Consider the following 17,161-nt stretch of genomic DNA (forward strand, 5'->3'; position numbering starts at 1 on the left):
TATTCTGAAACATCAATTTATCAGAATATTTGTTTAGTTACAAAATAAAACCAAAATACCCTTTGTTTTATTTCACATCTTAAAGTCATTTATCTCTTCATGGTCATTTACTGTTTACAACTGATTGTTTGTACTGGATTGAATATTTATAGGGAAGTGACAACATGAAGGACCATGTGATTTTAGTTCTGACTGATAAACTCTGTTCAAATAGTAGTGAGGGCTATAATAACAGCAACATCTGACATTTTGCTGCTGCTGCTGTGACTCCTGAATTTCCCCTCGGGATAATCCAAACGTATCCTCTTCTATTCTATTGACTTTGACACCAGTACAAAGCATGATATTCACATCTCTTTGCAAACAACAGGATCAAGTCTTGTCATATTTGTATCACAGAAACAGTCCCAAAGACACGTCAGCACATTTGAAAATATGACCTGGACAGACATGTTAAACTGTAGTCAAGTTATCTTTGTGGCCCATAGCTGTACGCTACACTCATATGATCTCCTCGATCAACGTTTAACTGTTTAGCGCTGTGCTGCAGCATGTTATGGCTGAAACATTAGCCGAAAACTGTGAAAACAGATGAAAAACTAGCTTGTGTTGCCATAGCAGCGGCCTTGCGACCACCGAGCTCGCCCGCAGAAATTGTCCTGTTTACGGTCACTAATACCAAATGAATTCATATGAATGCATGAAAAGAAAAATAAACCAATACCGAGTTAACTTTGGTAGTTTACAGACAAATTTCTTCTTTCTTTGAACACATATCTGAAGCATTACCTTGGTTTTGTTCAACTTCCAAGTATACTTGTAATACACCGATGCGGGCAATGTCGCAGCTGAAACTAACAAAGCTAAAAACTGTATTTTAACTTGAAATTCACACTGAGATTTACAATCGGAAAAGTAACTAAGCAGCCCTTTTAGACTATTTATGATCGAAGATCCGTTTCACCCCAACGGAAGATTTAAACTCCGTCAAACCTTTTGAGAGCGTCACAAATCTCAATAAAAGCCAACAATCGCCATAACCTTTGGTGTTATTCGTTAAATTAGTTCAGATAACTGCTGACAGACATCTGTTCAGTGACAGTAGAGACGCAGAATATTTATGTAAATAAAAGAGAAATAACCCTTCATCCATCATGTTATGATTAGAGCTAACAGTGTACTGTTTAATGGTTATTTAAATTATCTGTTAAAAGATAAACAGAGCTAGCATGTGCTGCAGTATTTTATGGCTGAAACATTAGCCGAAAACTGTGAAAACAGATGAAAAACTAGCTTGAGTTGCCATAGCAGCGGCCTTGCGACCACAGAGTTCGTGCGGCAGAAATCGTCCCATTTACAGTCACTAATACCAAATGAATTCATATAAATGCATGGACATAAAAGATAAACCAATACCGAGTTAACTTTGGTAGCTTAAAGACAAAAATCGTCTTGCTTTTAACACATATCTGAAGCATTACCTTGGTTTTTGTTCAACTTCCAAGTATACTTGTAACACAACGATGCGGGCAATGTCGCAGCTGAAACTATCAAAGCTAAAAACTGTATTTTAACTTGAAATTCACACTGAAATTTACAATCGGAAATGAATTAAAGCAGCCCTTTTAGTCTTGTTGTGATCAAAGGTCCGTTTCACCCCAAGGGGTGATTTGAACTCTGTCAAACCTTTCAAAAAGTCACAGATCTCAACAAGAAATACAAAAATACATGCATGAAACACACAATATGAAACCCGATACGATTAAAAATGCATTTTATTGAGTTGTGCTTAAGCTAGCAAAGCTTTAGCAGGAAAAACTGCAACATACCTCTCCAAGTGCCTTGGTGAAAAAGGCGGAAGGAACGTCCAGCTTGATTTTATACCCCGATGAATTCACAGATTCTAGAATTCATCTGCACCAATCACATTCAGACGCAACCCGTGCGTCCCTGACGTTTTGACAATAAACAAAATAACACAAAATATTAAAACGGGTAATAAAAGTCCAAATTATTAACCCTCCGATGCCTGCTGGAAATTTCAGAAAATAATGCTTTTTTTTTTTTTTCTTGGAAAGAATTGATTATTTTCCCAAAAGTTTCACACGTCGACTCCAGTGGTTTACATACGTCGTCGCTGTCAGCATAAACACGACTTGATGTAAAAATGAATCAAACTATTAATAATTATGAAATAAAATACAAACACAATTTTCATTGAGTAGGAATTGAGAGTTTTGATCCGGTAATTCAGATGCTGAAAGTGGGATAAGCGGCTCTCTTTTATTGACCTCGGGATGAACGAAGCCCATCCCGACCGTAGGAGGGCGGTATGGAGCCGACTTTTCTTATTAGCTGTGAAATAACGCTGGGATGAAGAAGACTGCATGAAACTATCAACACTTGGGGGAGAGGGCTGACACAGGAGGAGAGGTGAGACGACTGACATCTTTAACATTGTTTAATCGACAATGTACTGAACCAATACTTGACAGTCTACCGTAAACACGGGTATTCCCGAGCGATAAAGCGAGGTTTACGTCCTGAGCTGTTACTGTACACTACTTTGTATTGTTTTAATCTAGTTTAAACCATGTTTCCCGCCCCTAGCAATCACTTATCAAGCTCAGACAGCTGGAGAGGCAGAACGTGTGGAGGTAGGGTTAGACTCAAGTGAAAGGAAATCCACAGATTTTTAGCCAGATCATTTTTTTTTTTACTGCTCACATAAAATGAAGGAGCCAGTAAAGTGATGGTAGGGTCGGGAATAAACATTAACAGAGGTTTGCTGCAAAGATTCAGTGTGTATTTATCAGAACAGACTGAAGGCAGCAACTTCAGAAAATATAAACAAGTCATTTTAAAAGAGCGTAATCTCCTAATAATATGGTTTATGTGCAAACTTTGGGTGATTTTTATGTCCCCACAAACAGCAGACCCCCTTCATGTTTCTACAGTAAGACAGAGCGCACAAACTCCTGACATACCGACACATTTTTCTATTCAGACCAAAATGCACTGACTGAAACATTTTCTAAAGACAGAGCTGTCATTTTTCACATTAGAATATCTTTGATTATTTTTACTATTAATTATTATCTATAATTAAGTTTTGACTTAAAAAAAATGTCTTCACTTTGCTCAGAATTTGTTACATTTTCACACTGCGGCTGTGATGATCCCATTTCACATCTGTTCACAGGTGTTCTTCTGTCATTCATGAATTGTAACCGTCATCCGTCCTTTGGTCGTTCTTCCTCTGTGTAGGCAACGTGGAGACCGCTGAGGGGGAGAAGTAGCCAGCGTTCAGCGTTCAGCACTCAACTGCCTGACTGTTTTGAGTTCACCAGCTGAGAAAGCAAAGTGCTCCACGTAATTCCAAAGTGTCAATGTGAACACGCGTACGCTCTCCAGATAGACGGTGGAAGTAAAGAAGTGATTTGAGACACAGTCTCTCTGCTGTTTCTCGGTGGTTTGCAAAGCACATAGAGCACAGCACTGATTTGTTTTTTAGATCAGCAGAAAGTGATCCAGTTATCTCTGGGAACCAAGCTTTGTTTTTTCCAGCTTCTGTGAGAGCCAGGCCAAAGTGCATAGGCTGTGCAGGCTGTGCAGGCTGTGGACACTTTTTTTTTTTTTTTTTTTTTTCTTTTGCCTTCTCAAAAAAGGGCTTCCTCCTACCAGGGGCGCAATGTTCTTTTGGGACGGGCCAAGTGGTGTAGTCGGCGGAGGGGGGTTTAAGTCTGGGTTCCCCGGGACCCAGTGGAGAGCAGGGCAGGGGGTTGGGTTCCCCGGGACCCGCCGGAGAGCAAGGCCCCGAGGGACAGCGGGGGCTAAAGGGCTGGCTGCCAGGGGCGGGCGACTTGGCCCCCGACCCGCCTAGGGTTGGGCAGGGGCCCGCGGGCTGGGGTGCTCGGGTTACATTCATTCTCAGTTAGCGCACTTTACAAATCAACCAACAACTTCACACATTTTCTTTCTTCTCCACAAAAACAAGCCGCAAAGTCAAATCACTCATGGATTAACAACGCCTTCAAATCAGCTTTGCTGCTTCCTTTAAGCTGTCGCATCCTTGCCTATGTCAGTCTGTCTATTTCTCTCAGCCATCTCACACTTGCCATCTTTTCTTAGCTGTGGACTACCCATCATGCCCCAGAGGACATGCCCCAGAGGACATGCCCCACAGGACATGCCCCACAGGACATGCCCCACAGGACATCCCCAGAGGACATCCCCAGAGGACATCCCTGGAGGACATCCCCAGAGGACATGCCCCAGAGGACATCCCCAGAGGACATCCCCGGAGGACATCCCCAGAGGACATGCCCCACAGGACATGCCCCACAGGACATGCCCCACAGGACATCCCCAGAGGACATCCCCAGAGGACATCCCCAGAGGACATCCCTGGAGGACATCCCCAGAGGACATGCCCCAGAGGACATCCCCAGAGGACATCCCCGGAGGACATCCCCAGAGGACATGCCCCACAGGACATGCCCCACAGGACATGCCCCACAGGACATCCCCAGAGGACATCCCCAGAGGACATCCCCGGAGGACATCCCCAGAGGACATGCCCCAGAGGACATCCCCAGAGGACATCCCCGTGTGTCTCAGTCACTCTCTAAATCACCTCCAGCTGGACCACCTGGATCTTTACCTCATACATTTCCCTCTCGCTTTAAAGCTACACTGACACATACACACAAGTGGAACAGAGCTAAACTTTCACTTTAATCTCACCTTATTATCTGCATCGACCCATGAGGAGTGCCATTCTGGAGACTGCAGGGATGCCAAACTCCTGCCATGGAGGGCCAAGAGGCTGCAGCTTTTCTTTCCTACCAACAACTCCACCAGCTGATTCCACTCGTGACCTCACCTTCAAGCAGAGAGCAGGGACTAATCAGTGGAATCAGCTGCTGGAGTTCTTGCTTGGAAGGAAAAATAGTTGGCACCAGTTTGACATCCCTGCTCTAGAGCTTTCCGTTCTGACAAAAAGATCCCGTCTAGCTGCCTAAACCTTCCAAAGCAAACTAATAACATGACAGGAGTATGAAAACTCTTTAGGCTGATGCGCCCTAAGTCTCCTGATGTGTTTACCTGCAAGTTCAAAGCTTTTCTGTTGGTCTTTACTTTTTTCTCAGCTCATCTTTCAGCCTTTTCCCCTTTATTACAGATCAGGACTCCAGGGCTGGAGTAAGACATGCACCGAGTGAGGTCGGGAACAGAAATCGATTCAAGCGGCTCGCATTAAATTAAACAGAGAAGATGGACCGGGACAGGGACTCAGGGGCGCTACTGGCTCAGGTGATCTGCTCTATTTCACAATAAAACAGCACACGCAGACTCTGGCTGGTTAGTCAGACCAGGGGACCCTGAACTTTTCTCTCAGCGAACATCATAACAGTGGTACCAGAGACCAGTGACCCCCCTGCTGGGGGAGGACACCAGCAGACCAATCCAAAAACCATTCTGTCTGCACGCACATCAATAAACTCCTGTTCAATTCTGTTTTTACAACAATGAATAGAATCTTCATTTGTAAATAGTTTTGAATGTAGAATTCATTTTTGAGCCTATAAAACACCACTGAACTCAAATCAAACTGTCCTCTCAACTGTGAGCCTCATTTCTGCTTTTCTTTACAGGAAATGGGCCACCAGCTTTTCCCAGAGAAGGATGCAGAGTTACTGACCTGTCACATAGACTATGTAGATGTATGGAGGGTGGGGAAACTGTGTGTGTGTGTGTGTGTGTGTGTGTGTGTGTGTGTGTGTGTGTGTGTGTGTGTGTGTGTGTGTGTGTGTGTGTGTGCGTGCGCGTGCGCGTGTGTGTGTGTGTGTGTGTTTGTGTGTGTGTGTTCCGCACTCTACTGGCAACTTTAAAGGACTGCAACAGTCAGCCTTGAGGTTTCATGTAGAGATGGAACATGGATGCGATAGAGACTCCTAATTTGCATCATTTGCAGCTTCAGTTCTCTGTTTATGTTTAAGCCAAAGTGTTTGAGGACAAACCAGAGTTTTGTACCTTTTTTACTTTCAGGAAGAAAACAATCAAGGCTTTATTTGCACATTTTTCTGTATTTATTCAAATCATTGATCATTTTCTGTTTTACACACACATTTACACAAGTGAGCACACACACGTTTCCTCATATGACTGTCGTGTTATGACTGTGCTTAAAAATCATCAGTGAAATTGTTATTGAGTGATGAATAAAAAGTCAACCTTGTACGACTGTTCTCTGACTCTCTCCGCAGGGTTTTTCTGAAGCAGCAGAATGAACACTGGGCACATACACAACATCCAAAATGACTGTTCAAACATTTCTTATCAAGGGTCCAAGAAAAAGCCGGGAAAAGCTTGTGTCAGCGCACGTTTGGGTTTTGATCAGGGTGAGTTGAGCAGCTTCCCCAGCAGAGCGGTGAGTGCATTAACGGGAACATTCACACGTGCTCACTGGCTCTTCCAACTGCAAACACAAGCTTTGACGCCGCCATGGTAACAGGGTCTCTGCTCGTACTCTTTGCAGGCTTTTCACTTTGCCACCGAACCCACCACCCAATGTCTGCTCATGTTGAGGAACGAGCGCTGGAAGAGAGCGTGGAGCATCCCGTGTATAAAGCGGACAGCGTGGCTCTGCCATTTACCATGGTTGTTGGTTTTGAAGGAAAAATAGCTCGGTCACAGGCGCCTCCATTGCTAGCTGCTGTGCAGCCAGAGTCTGAGCAGTAGAGACGATGAGGGACTCGGTAGGAATCAGAGTGGAGACGGGTAAAAATAGATCCATATTTTCTCTTTTGACTTTAGAGTCTTATTTCTTCTGGGCTCTCCCTCCCGACATGTTTTACAATCCTCCAAAAACCCGCAGTAAGGAGCGTTAGAGTTGTTCAATTTTGCCTTTTAATTCCCCCTTCTCCAGTTCCAACCTCATTCTTCCTTCCCCTCTGTGGAGAAGCACAAAACACAGCCCCAAAAAGCAGTGTCTGGCTCCCATATACATCTGATTTCTAAAATAAGGAACAATTAGGGCTGTGCTATTTCTGTTACCTTAAATCCCAATTATACAACATGAAAAGTCATCCAACAAGAGTAAGGACAAATGTCGGCATTCAGCTCAAACTTTCTTAAATGTACAGGAACAGTGGTGAACCTCCACAAACAAGAAGCACCTTATTCTGAGGTGTCTGAGAAAAACTCCATGTGTCCAAGCTTTGATGACGTTTCAATGATACTACTGCTACTACTGCTACTACTACTACTACTACTACTACTACTACTACTACTACTAATAATAATAATAATAATAATAATAATAATAATGATAATAATAATAATAGTTGGGTCAACATAGCACTTTTCTTTTTTGGCAAGTTTTGTTTGTTTGGAAAGGCACATGTGACATAACGTTCCTTTGGGGAAAGGGTACAGTATGCAGTAAACCTTCCACACGTTCACTGTGGTTATGAAAATGATCATGGCGAATCCTTAGTTTTAATAGACTTAACAACAAGGAGAAGAGGTGAGGGGAGGAGGGGGCTGGCTCCGTTTCTTAACTTATCTGGAATGAGACACATCAACATTTTTACCTTTGCATCAACCTACACCCAAACCTAAACCAGGTAGGTGGATTCACAATAAACAAAACGTGGTCAGATTACAGAGATTACGGGTTTCACGTACTTTGTCCAAAATGACCAAGTCCTGAAAAAGGATTCCCTTTGACCCTTCAGAGAAAATGACCACCTCTCAAGACTGTAAATGTCCTGTACGATAGCAAGTCACTCTTCAATTGTAGGTGCCTGGGGTTTTAACCACTTTCTGGTGATTGTCTTTTTGCTTGCTGCCAAAAGCACAGCCAGCAGCGTTTTGTCTCTCAGAGATCAGTTTCCAAAAGAAAAATCTCCCATATACAGGGCTTCCAATTTAAGAGGAATGTCCTCAGTAAAGATATGGTTCAAACGCTTCCACAGCGGCTCCCAAAACGCTTTGATCCATTGACAACTCCAAAAAAATAGGACAGTGATTTGCATCTTTTGTCCCACAGAGTCTCCAGCAGGTGTCTCCACTGTTCTGAAGTTTTTCCTGGGCTGGGGTTACCAAAAAAAATCTACCAATGTTTTTCCAACAGAATTCCCTCCATGTGTTGGAGGTTGAGCTCATCCATTGTAACTTCAAATCTTTTCCCAGCTCTCACTTGAAATGGATACGTTTCCCTCCTTCTCCCACTCACTTCCTATATAGTTTGTATCACCCTGTTTAGATAGCAAAATACCATCATATAGTTTAGAAATGAGCTTTGTACAGTGTGAGCCTGTTTCAGCACAGTTAGAAACACACTGAGGAATTCTCAATCAGATTTTTCCCACTTGTCTTTCAAGTTTTGATGAAAATAAGTCCTGACCCGTAAATATCCCTGGAAGTCATCTTTTTCTAAACCATGAGATGTTTCAAGTTCCTCAAAACTCTGAAACATCCCTGTCTGAATAAAAGTGTAACAGGTGGTCAAGCCTTTTGAGACCCGAGCCCTAAATCTGCCATCCATCCTATTTGACTCTAAGGCTCAAGTATTTGAGTCCCATTCCCTAACCCACATGTTTTGGTGATCCTTTTCCAGGAAGATAAAACTGTGAGGAACACAGTTCAATCAGATAGGGCTCCGTTAATCTTTATCTTAGCTCTTGGTTTATTGTACAAAGCAGCAATTACATCAATTAGGGCAGTGTTTCCCAATCCTGGTCCTGGGGGACCCCCCTGCCCTGCACCTTTTAGATGTTACCCCACTCCAGCACACCTGATTCAAATGAATGGCTCGTTATCAGGCTCCAGCAGAGCTCGATGACGAGCTGATCGTTTGAATCAGGTGTGTCGGAGTGGGGAACATAAAAAAACATGCAGGGCAGGGGGTCCACAGGACCAGGATTGGGAAACACCGCATTAGGGTCTGGTGGAATCCAAATTTAGGCATCACTTTATATCAAAAGGTCCATGTGACCCAGTCAAATGCCTTCTCTGCATCCAAACTCAGCACAAGGGTTTCTAATCTTTGTTGCACTGAACGGTGCAGAACATGTCAAGTTTTCCTGATGTTGTCCCGAGTCTGTCTCTGTCTGATAAACTCCATTCTAGTCGACTTTTTTTAGCCGCCTAAATTGACCTCTTCATTTTTAGGCCACTTTTTAAAGTGGACCTAATGCAGCCCTTGATTTGAAGCCTTGAAATAGCTCAAATTGACCTCCTCATCCTGGACTACTCCTGCCACGTTCATAAGACGTGCTCCACAAACAAAGACTCATTCATGTCATTGTCACATTGAGCTGGTGTATTGAGCTATTATTGTGGCAAAATGATTTGTGTGTGGGTCAGTGCGTCCACACATATGTGAACTGTGATCCACAAATGTGTGGACTGATTCACAAATCTGTCAAATATTTACAAGTGTGTGCACAAATCCACACATGTTTAAACTGATTCACAAATTAAAATGTAGCCTGAAATGGCTGAAAAGTCTAATTTTTTTGTTTGTTTTACAAGAGCTAAAAATCCACACAAATCATCAGATACAACTGAGGCAGTGCGGACTGCAAAGTGGCTGAGGCGTGGTGCTACAGCAATAGCGCCATACCTGGCAGCCTGCGCCTGGGAGCCTGAGCTCAGGGCAAAGTGATCCGCCTCTTACAGACGGATTCTTTCTTTCTTTTCTCATTTGCAGATCACTGGCCCAGCAGGACTGTAGCAAACATCACGTGCACACAGACAGTCCATCGGGAGGCCCGCCTCAGTCGTAATGATGACAACAGTGATAGGATTTGAAAAACACCCAGACTTTTCAGCCATTTAAGACTATCCATTTATTTGCAAAGCAGTTTAAACATTTCTGGATTTGCAGACACATTTGTGGATATTTGACACATTTGCAAATCTGTTTACACCTTTGTGTAAACAAAGATTGGGGATGCATTTACACAGGCTAATCATTTTGTTACAACAATTGCTCCATACTGGTGCAAATACTGATCATTTGATGGGTTTTTGGCAAAGTATGTTTTGGGGGTTTGTAGTGCCACTTTATGTAATAACCCCCCCCCCATGATGTAATAATGTGATCAATTTTCAATTCACCATGTGATAACGCTGCATTTTGGTCTACAATTTTTGAGCGCAGTGCATAATAAACTCCTCTGCATTGTGTAATACATTGTGACACCGTGCATCCATCAGTAAATACAAAATGCAGGCGTTGCACTTTTTGATGAAGAAAATGAAAGAATTATGTGCATTATGTAACAAACCACCAAAATGGATGTCTTCATTAGAGGAAAAAAAAAAACAGATCATCAAAAAGATATTGACTTAAAGTAAGCAGCATGAAGGGTGGATATAATTTCATCTGGAAAACTGGTGACAACGCCTCACTGGTCAAATCTAAATCAAACTCCACTGACTGGCACCAAGCCCCAGGAGCGTCAGGGGGGCATCAGGTGTTGGCAGGCCATTTGGGTACCTCTCAGCCAGCCCCCCCGGCACCCACACTTAGCCCCGGACCGCCTGGACCACCGGGACCACCGGGACCACCTGAGGCCCTGCGTGACTCCTGCACCTCTCGGCCCTGTGCACCCACACTTAAGCGCCCCCCCCTCTGCTGACTACACCAAACGGCCACGGCCCCCAAAAGACCTCGCGCCCTTGGTAGGAGAAATTCCTATCATTTTAGTTTTACCCGTTGGTAGGTGCCTTGCCCACCTCTCAGCCCTCCAGGCACCCACACTTACAATATATTTCTGATAGTAAAAGGTTTTTATAATAATAATAATAATAATAATAATAATAATAATAATAATAATTATTATTATTATTATTATTATTATTATTATTATTATTATCATTATTATTAGTATCATTATTATTAGTATTATTGAAATTTAAGATATCTATTTGGCTGGTTTGTTGCATAATGCACCTAATTCTTACATTTTCTTCATTTAAAAAAAATACAACACCTGCATTTTGTAATGACTGATGTAATATGTCTGAATGTGTTACATAATGCAGCAAATTTTAACACATACATTAAAAACACTATAAAACAGAATGTGTCAGATTGTTACAAAATGCTGTTTTTTACATAATGAATTGAAAATGTATGACATCATTACAGCACGGGGCGTTATTACATAATGTGGCACCACAGGTTCATTGGTAAAGAGCTTCATGGGTGTGTGGGAAAATGGGGTGTGTGCTTGAGGAACTGGGCAGTGTGTGTGTGCTTGAGGAACTGGGCAGAGTGTGTGTGCTTGAGGAACTGGGCAGAGTGTGTGTGCTTGAGGAACTGGGCAGAGTGTGTGTGCTTGAGGAACTGGGCAGAGTGTGTGTGCTTGAGGAACTGGGCAGTGTGTGTGTGCTTGAGGAACTGGGCAGTGTGTGTGTGCTTGAGGAACTGGGCAGAGTGTGTGTGCTTGAGGAACTGGTTCTGAGCTTTTATCCACAGTTTTTAGACTCAGTCAGTTTCTTCTGTTCAAAACTTTTTCCTCGGCCTTGGGAAAACTCGTCCACACGGCACTGAAGAGGCTGGAGTGCACAGAGAGTGTGTATCCACTTTACACAGGTCAGGGTGAACTGTTTCCCAGAGTACCAGCTGCTCAAACTGGGCGTAGCATCCCCATCTTCTGCTGCAGCGGGATCTACAGAGCCCAGACCTCTGGAGCTGAACCCTGGTTCTGTTCGCTGCTCTAGATCTGGATCACCTGAGGAGACCACGACTCTGGAGTCACATGACACACAATATCTTGTTGACAGCACACCGTGCAAAAGAACACTCACCTATTGGGAGTGAAAGCATGCTCACAGGTTTGTCTGTCAGGTGTTTGTCATATGTCACCTCACTTGGTTTTAATGTCTTCACTTCCCTCCTTTGTTTCTCTGTCGATGGAAACCTTGTGACAGAAGAAAGAAAACTTTCAGGGAGCATCAGCAGCACATGTACACTGATCCGGACTACACGCTGTATGTCATACCTGCGTTTACTGCAGCGTTTGCGTTCACTGGAACAGTCGTGGCCGTAAGCTCAAGTGGTTTGTGGTAACGCTGCACCGAAGTCTGCTCTGGTCCCAGCTCAGGACCGTACATTTCACCCACTTGATGAGCTTGAAAGAGCTCAACCGTCGCTGCTCAGTGTTTTTGTGCGCCGATGCTCCAGCAGTGTTTTCCACGCTGGCTGACGGCTGTTGGTGCTGATAGTTTGGGCTTTTCCTGAAGCGGGCGGTATCCTGTTGTACTGCAGGTCCATCCCTGTGTTTTTCATCCACTCAGGAGCCTTGGAGGCAGGGGACAGCCAGTGGGAGACAAGATGCCGTACTTTGATGCCTTTCCTCACAACATTTGATTTTCTTCAGATGAGAACTTACCTCAAATAGGCGCTGAACAGTGTTTCCTACATTGTGCTTTGCAGAGCGCCTGTGCTCGGGTTGTTCTTCCGTCTCTGTGTCGGGGATCATCTGCTCTCACAAGTTTGACGTCTTCAGGTTGTTTGACTTTGTATCTTTGTCATTTTCAAATTGGCTGTGAATCTATCGCTACACTGTGTCATATTGGGGTGTTAAATCACACACTTCTTCTGTTTGATGCTTCTTGTTTTTTCTTGTTTTGCCTAATTTTAGCCCGCCACCACCCCCCCTCATCGGAGGACAAATAACTTTATTCCATGCTACGCTTTCAGACCGTCTCTTTTCCTCATTGAATCATTAAGTCCTGTTTTGAATGTATTTGTTTCCAGACTCATATTTATTAAGATGGAAATTTATCAGGTCTGATCATGACAGACATTATTTATTTAGAACTATTTTTAAGACTAATATCAAAGAGAAAAGCGGTTGAATTAAAACTGTAGAAGAAAGAAAGTCATCACAGCTGCACCAGCGTGGAATGTAACAATAATAATAGTAATAAAAAGGACAATCCGCATTTTGTAGTGTAACTCATAAATGAAGGTCAGATCAAACTGGGTTATCAAGTTCAATATGAGCTGAATTCATCTTTCCCTACCTATGATCATGTGTCCTATGATCTTTGATTATTTGATCATTTTTTACATTGTTTTTCAATTTATTGACATGTTATTTGATTGTGTGTGTCTCACAGCACACACTGCAGCTGTCTTCCTTTGTTGTTGTTTTTGTGGTTGTTGTTATTTTTTATTTTTGGCCCGCCACCACCCCCCCTCTTCGGAGGACAAATAACTTTATTCTACATTACAAGAACTATTTAGACATTATCCTTTTTTTTTTTGTTCTAAGATGATTATTGTGATTTTTGAAAAAAATATATTCTATAAATTGAACACCTTTTGTGGACAACACATAGGCTCTAACTTATCTAATCAAATAACGGTTTCAAAAAATGCTTTGATTTAAAAGATACACATAAAAAATTTTTATGTGTTTTGTCCAACATTTAACTTTTACCCTGCCACCACCCCCCCTCATCGGAGGACAAATAACTTTGTTCTAAAATTTGTAATAACTATTCTAGGTTTTTAATGTTTTTTTAAATTATTATTATCATTATCAAATTATCTTTTTCTTTAATGGTTTTTTTTGTGTGTGTGTGAAAATTTAAATGATTATTTGAAAAAATTTAACTGCTTAAATGTGTACTTTTACCCCGCCACCACCCCCCCTCACCGGAGGACAAATAACTTTGTTCTACATTAGTTTTACTTTAAAACAACTATTCTAGGTTTTTATGTTTGTTTTTGTTTCATTAATATTAAGTATTATTATTATCATTATCAAATATCATTATAATTATTATTATTAGTGTTAATATCATAACTATTATCTTAATTAATTTGTGAAACAATTTAGCTGCTTAAATGTTAACTTTTACCCCGCCACCACCCCCCCTCACCGGAGGACAAATAACTTTGTTCTACATTAGTTTTACTTTAAGACAACTATTCTAGCTTTTTATGCCGTTTTCTATTTTCTTCTTTTTTTTCATCATCATTATAATTATTATTATTATTTTAATATTACTATTTTAATGATTTTTATGAAACAATTTAACTGCTTAAATGTTAACTTTTACCCCGCCACCACCCCCCCTCACCGGAGGACAAATAACTTTGTTCTAAACTTTGAAACAATAATTCTAGGTTTTTAAAGTTTTTATTATAATTATAATTATTATTATTTTTATTGAATTAATACTTTCTTTAATTGTTTTTTTTTTTTGAGAAAATTTAAATGATTATTTGAAACAATTTAACTGCTTAAATGTTAACTTTTACCCTACCACCACCCCCCCTTACCGGAGGACAAATAACTTTGTTCTAAACTTTGAAACAATAATTATAGGTTTTTAAAGTTTTTATTATCATTATAATTATTATTTTTATTATTATTAAATTAATTTTTTCTTTAATTGTTTTTTTGGGGGGGTGAAAATTTAAATGATTATTTGAAACAATTTAACTGCTTAAATGTTTACTTTTACCCTGCCACCACCCCCCCTCACCGGAGGACAAATGACTTTGTTCTACATTATATTAACTTGAAATAACTATTCTAGGTTATTTAATCTATTTAAGATTTTTTTTGAATTGATTTGTAAATGATTGAACTGTCTAAATGTTGAGTGTGTTTTGAATTGTTTTATGAAACGTGTGTGCACTAAATAATCCAAATACTTACCAAATCCTTACCTCTTCTCCTTGGCTGGGTGTATCCTGGAACCCTTACCTGGTCTTGCCGCTGATCTTCTCCTCCAAGATTTTCTGCTTCTCCTGCAGCTCCCTCCTCTTCCTCTGCTGCCTGCCTGTGTGAAGCTCCTTGATGACAGGATCGTCCTCTGAAAGAAACACAACGTTCGAGGTCACTTTTGAGTGAAGCTGAGAGCTCGTCTGAATTTGGCAGACTTTTGATCAAATCAAATCTTTTCTTCATCAGAGAAATGTAAAAAAAAAACAACAAGGTTTGAAAGTTGCTTTCTTACCCCTGGCCTGGATCTTGGCCTCCTTCTTCTGGCTCCTGGTGATGGCCTTGAGGACCTGGTTCCTCTGGTGCTCCAGGAGGCGCAGTTTCAGTCTTGAAAACAGGCCTCTGTTTTGAAGAGGTTGCTGACTTTCCTCTTCCTCCTGTTCCCCAGAGTGTGCCTGTCCTCCACATTTCTCCTCCTCCTCAACTACATGCTTCTCCTCCTCCTCCTCTTCATCCAGTCTCAGTCTCTCCTTTGCCTCCTCCAGTTTCAGGCTCTTCTTCTCCTCCTCCTCATCAAGTCTCTCTTCTTCCTCCTCTTTCTTCAGTCTCAGTCTCTCCTCCTCCTTCTCCTGTCTCAGTCTCTTCCGTCTTTGTCTTCTCTCCTCCTCCTCCTCCTCCTCCTCCTCCTTCAGTCTGGGTCTGTTTCTTTCATACACCTCCTTCTCCTTTCTTAGCTCCTGTCTTAGCTTCCTGAACTCCTCCTTAGTCCGATTGACCTGTCTCAGTAATTTCTCTCTTTGTTCTCCTCTTTCCAAACTTACCTGTCTCTCTCTCTCCTCCTTCTTCAGCCCCTGTCGCTCCCTCTCCTCCTCTTTCTGTCTCAGTCTCTCCTCCTCCTCTTTCAGTCTCAGTCTCTCCTTTTTCTCCTCCAGTCTAAGTCTCCTCTTCTCCTCTCTCAGTCTCAGTCTCTTCTCCTCCTCTTTCTGTCTCAGTCTCACCTCCTCTTCTTTCAGTCTCAGTCTCTCCTCCTCCTCTTTCAGTCTCAGTCTCTTCTCCTCCTTCTCCAGCCTCAGTCTCTCCTCGTACTCTTTCAGTCTCCGGCTCTCCTCTTCCTTTTCCTGTCTCACTCTCTCCTCCTCCTCCTCCAGTCTCAGCCTCTCCTCCTCCTCCTCCCTCAGTCTCAGTCTGTTTCTTTCATACAGCTCCTTTTCCTTCTTCAGGTCATGTATGGCCTTTCTTAGCTCCTCCTCACTCAGAATCACCTCCTCCACCTGTCTCAGTAATTTCTCTCTTTCTTCTCTCCCTCTTTCCAAACTTACCTGTGTCTCTCTTTCCTCCTCTTTCAGTCTCAGTCTCTCCTCCTCCTCCTCCAGTCTCAGCCTCTCCTCCTCCTCCTTCTTCAGTCTCAGTCTCTCCTCCTCCTCCTGCAGTCCCAGTATTTCAGCTCTCGGTGTTCTCCGTCTTTCCAAACCTACCCGTCTCTCTCTTTCTTCTCTCTTCTTCAGTTTCAACCTCTTCTTCTCCTCCTCCAGTCTCAGTCTCAGCTTCTCTCTCTCCTCTGGCTCCTGGCTCTGTCTCCTCTCCCTCCTCCTCATCCTGGCCGTACCTACCCTTCTGTCTTCCTCCTCCGACTCCCATCTCTCCCTCCTCCTCATCCTGGCCATACCTACCCTTCTGTCTTTCTCCTCCTCCGACTCCCATCTCTCCCTTCTCTCCACCTGTCTCCTTCTCCTCTCCCTCCTCCTCATCCTGGCCAGTCTTACCCTTCCGTCTTGCTCCTCTTGTCTCAGTGTCTCCTCCAACTCCCATTTCTCCCTCTCCTCTCGCTCCTGACTCCGTCTCCTCTCCTCCCTCCTCATCCTGGCCAGTCTTACCCTTCTCTCTTCCTCCTCCTGTCTCAGTGTCTCCTCCAACTCCCATCTCTCCCTCTCCTCTCGCTCCTGGCGCTGTCTCATCTCCCTCCTCCTCATCTGGGCTATACTTACCTTTCTCTCTACCTCCATCACCTCCTGTCTCAGCGTCTCCTCCCAATCCCATCTCTCCCTCTCCTCTCGCTCCTGGCTGTGTCTCCTCTCCCTGCTCCTCAGGCCGCTCATACTTACCTTTCTCTCCACCTCCTCCTGCTCCTGTCTCAGGCTCTCCATACTTTTGATCTCTCTCCACAAGCCTCTCCCGCCTCTCTCTTCTCCTCCTCTCCTCTGCTCCTCTCTCCTCCCGGTCATGCTTTGAATCAGTTTGTTTTGCTTCTCGTGTCAGTATTCTGAAACATCAATTTATCAGAATATTTGTTTAGTTACAAAATAAAACCAAAATACCCTTTGTTTTATTTCACATCTTAAAGTCATTTATCTCTTCATGGTCATTTACTGTTTACAACTGATTGTTTGTACTGGATTGAATATTTATAGGGAAGTGACAACATGAAGGACCATGTGATTTTAGTTCTGACTGATAAACTC

The 17,161-nt window shown here is 42.7% G+C and overlaps 1 protein-coding gene across 1 annotated transcript; it reads right to left on the reverse strand.

Moving 5' to 3' along the window:
• Positions 1 to 14,625: 14,625 nt before the first annotated feature.
• Positions 14,626 to 16,958, reverse strand: LOC141786686 (uncharacterized). The gene is made up of 2 exons (XM_074665238.1): positions 14,998 to 16,958; positions 14,626 to 14,853 (listed from the first exon to the last, which is right to left on the reverse strand). The coding sequence occupies exons 1-2, from the start codon at positions 16,922 to 16,924 to the stop codon at positions 14,741 to 14,743; spliced, it is 2,040 nt and encodes a 679-aa protein (XP_074521339.1). The 5' UTR covers positions 16,925 to 16,958; the 3' UTR covers positions 14,626 to 14,740.
• Positions 16,959 to 17,161: the final 203 nt, after the last annotated feature.

This window comes from Halichoeres trimaculatus, unplaced genomic scaffold (assembly GCF_033239565.1).
Source record: "Halichoeres trimaculatus isolate MK-OKI-2021-1 unplaced genomic scaffold, fHalTri1.1 fHalTri1_scaffold_61, whole genome shotgun sequence".
Lineage (NCBI taxonomy): Eukaryota > Metazoa > Chordata > Actinopteri > Labriformes > Labridae > Halichoeres > Halichoeres trimaculatus.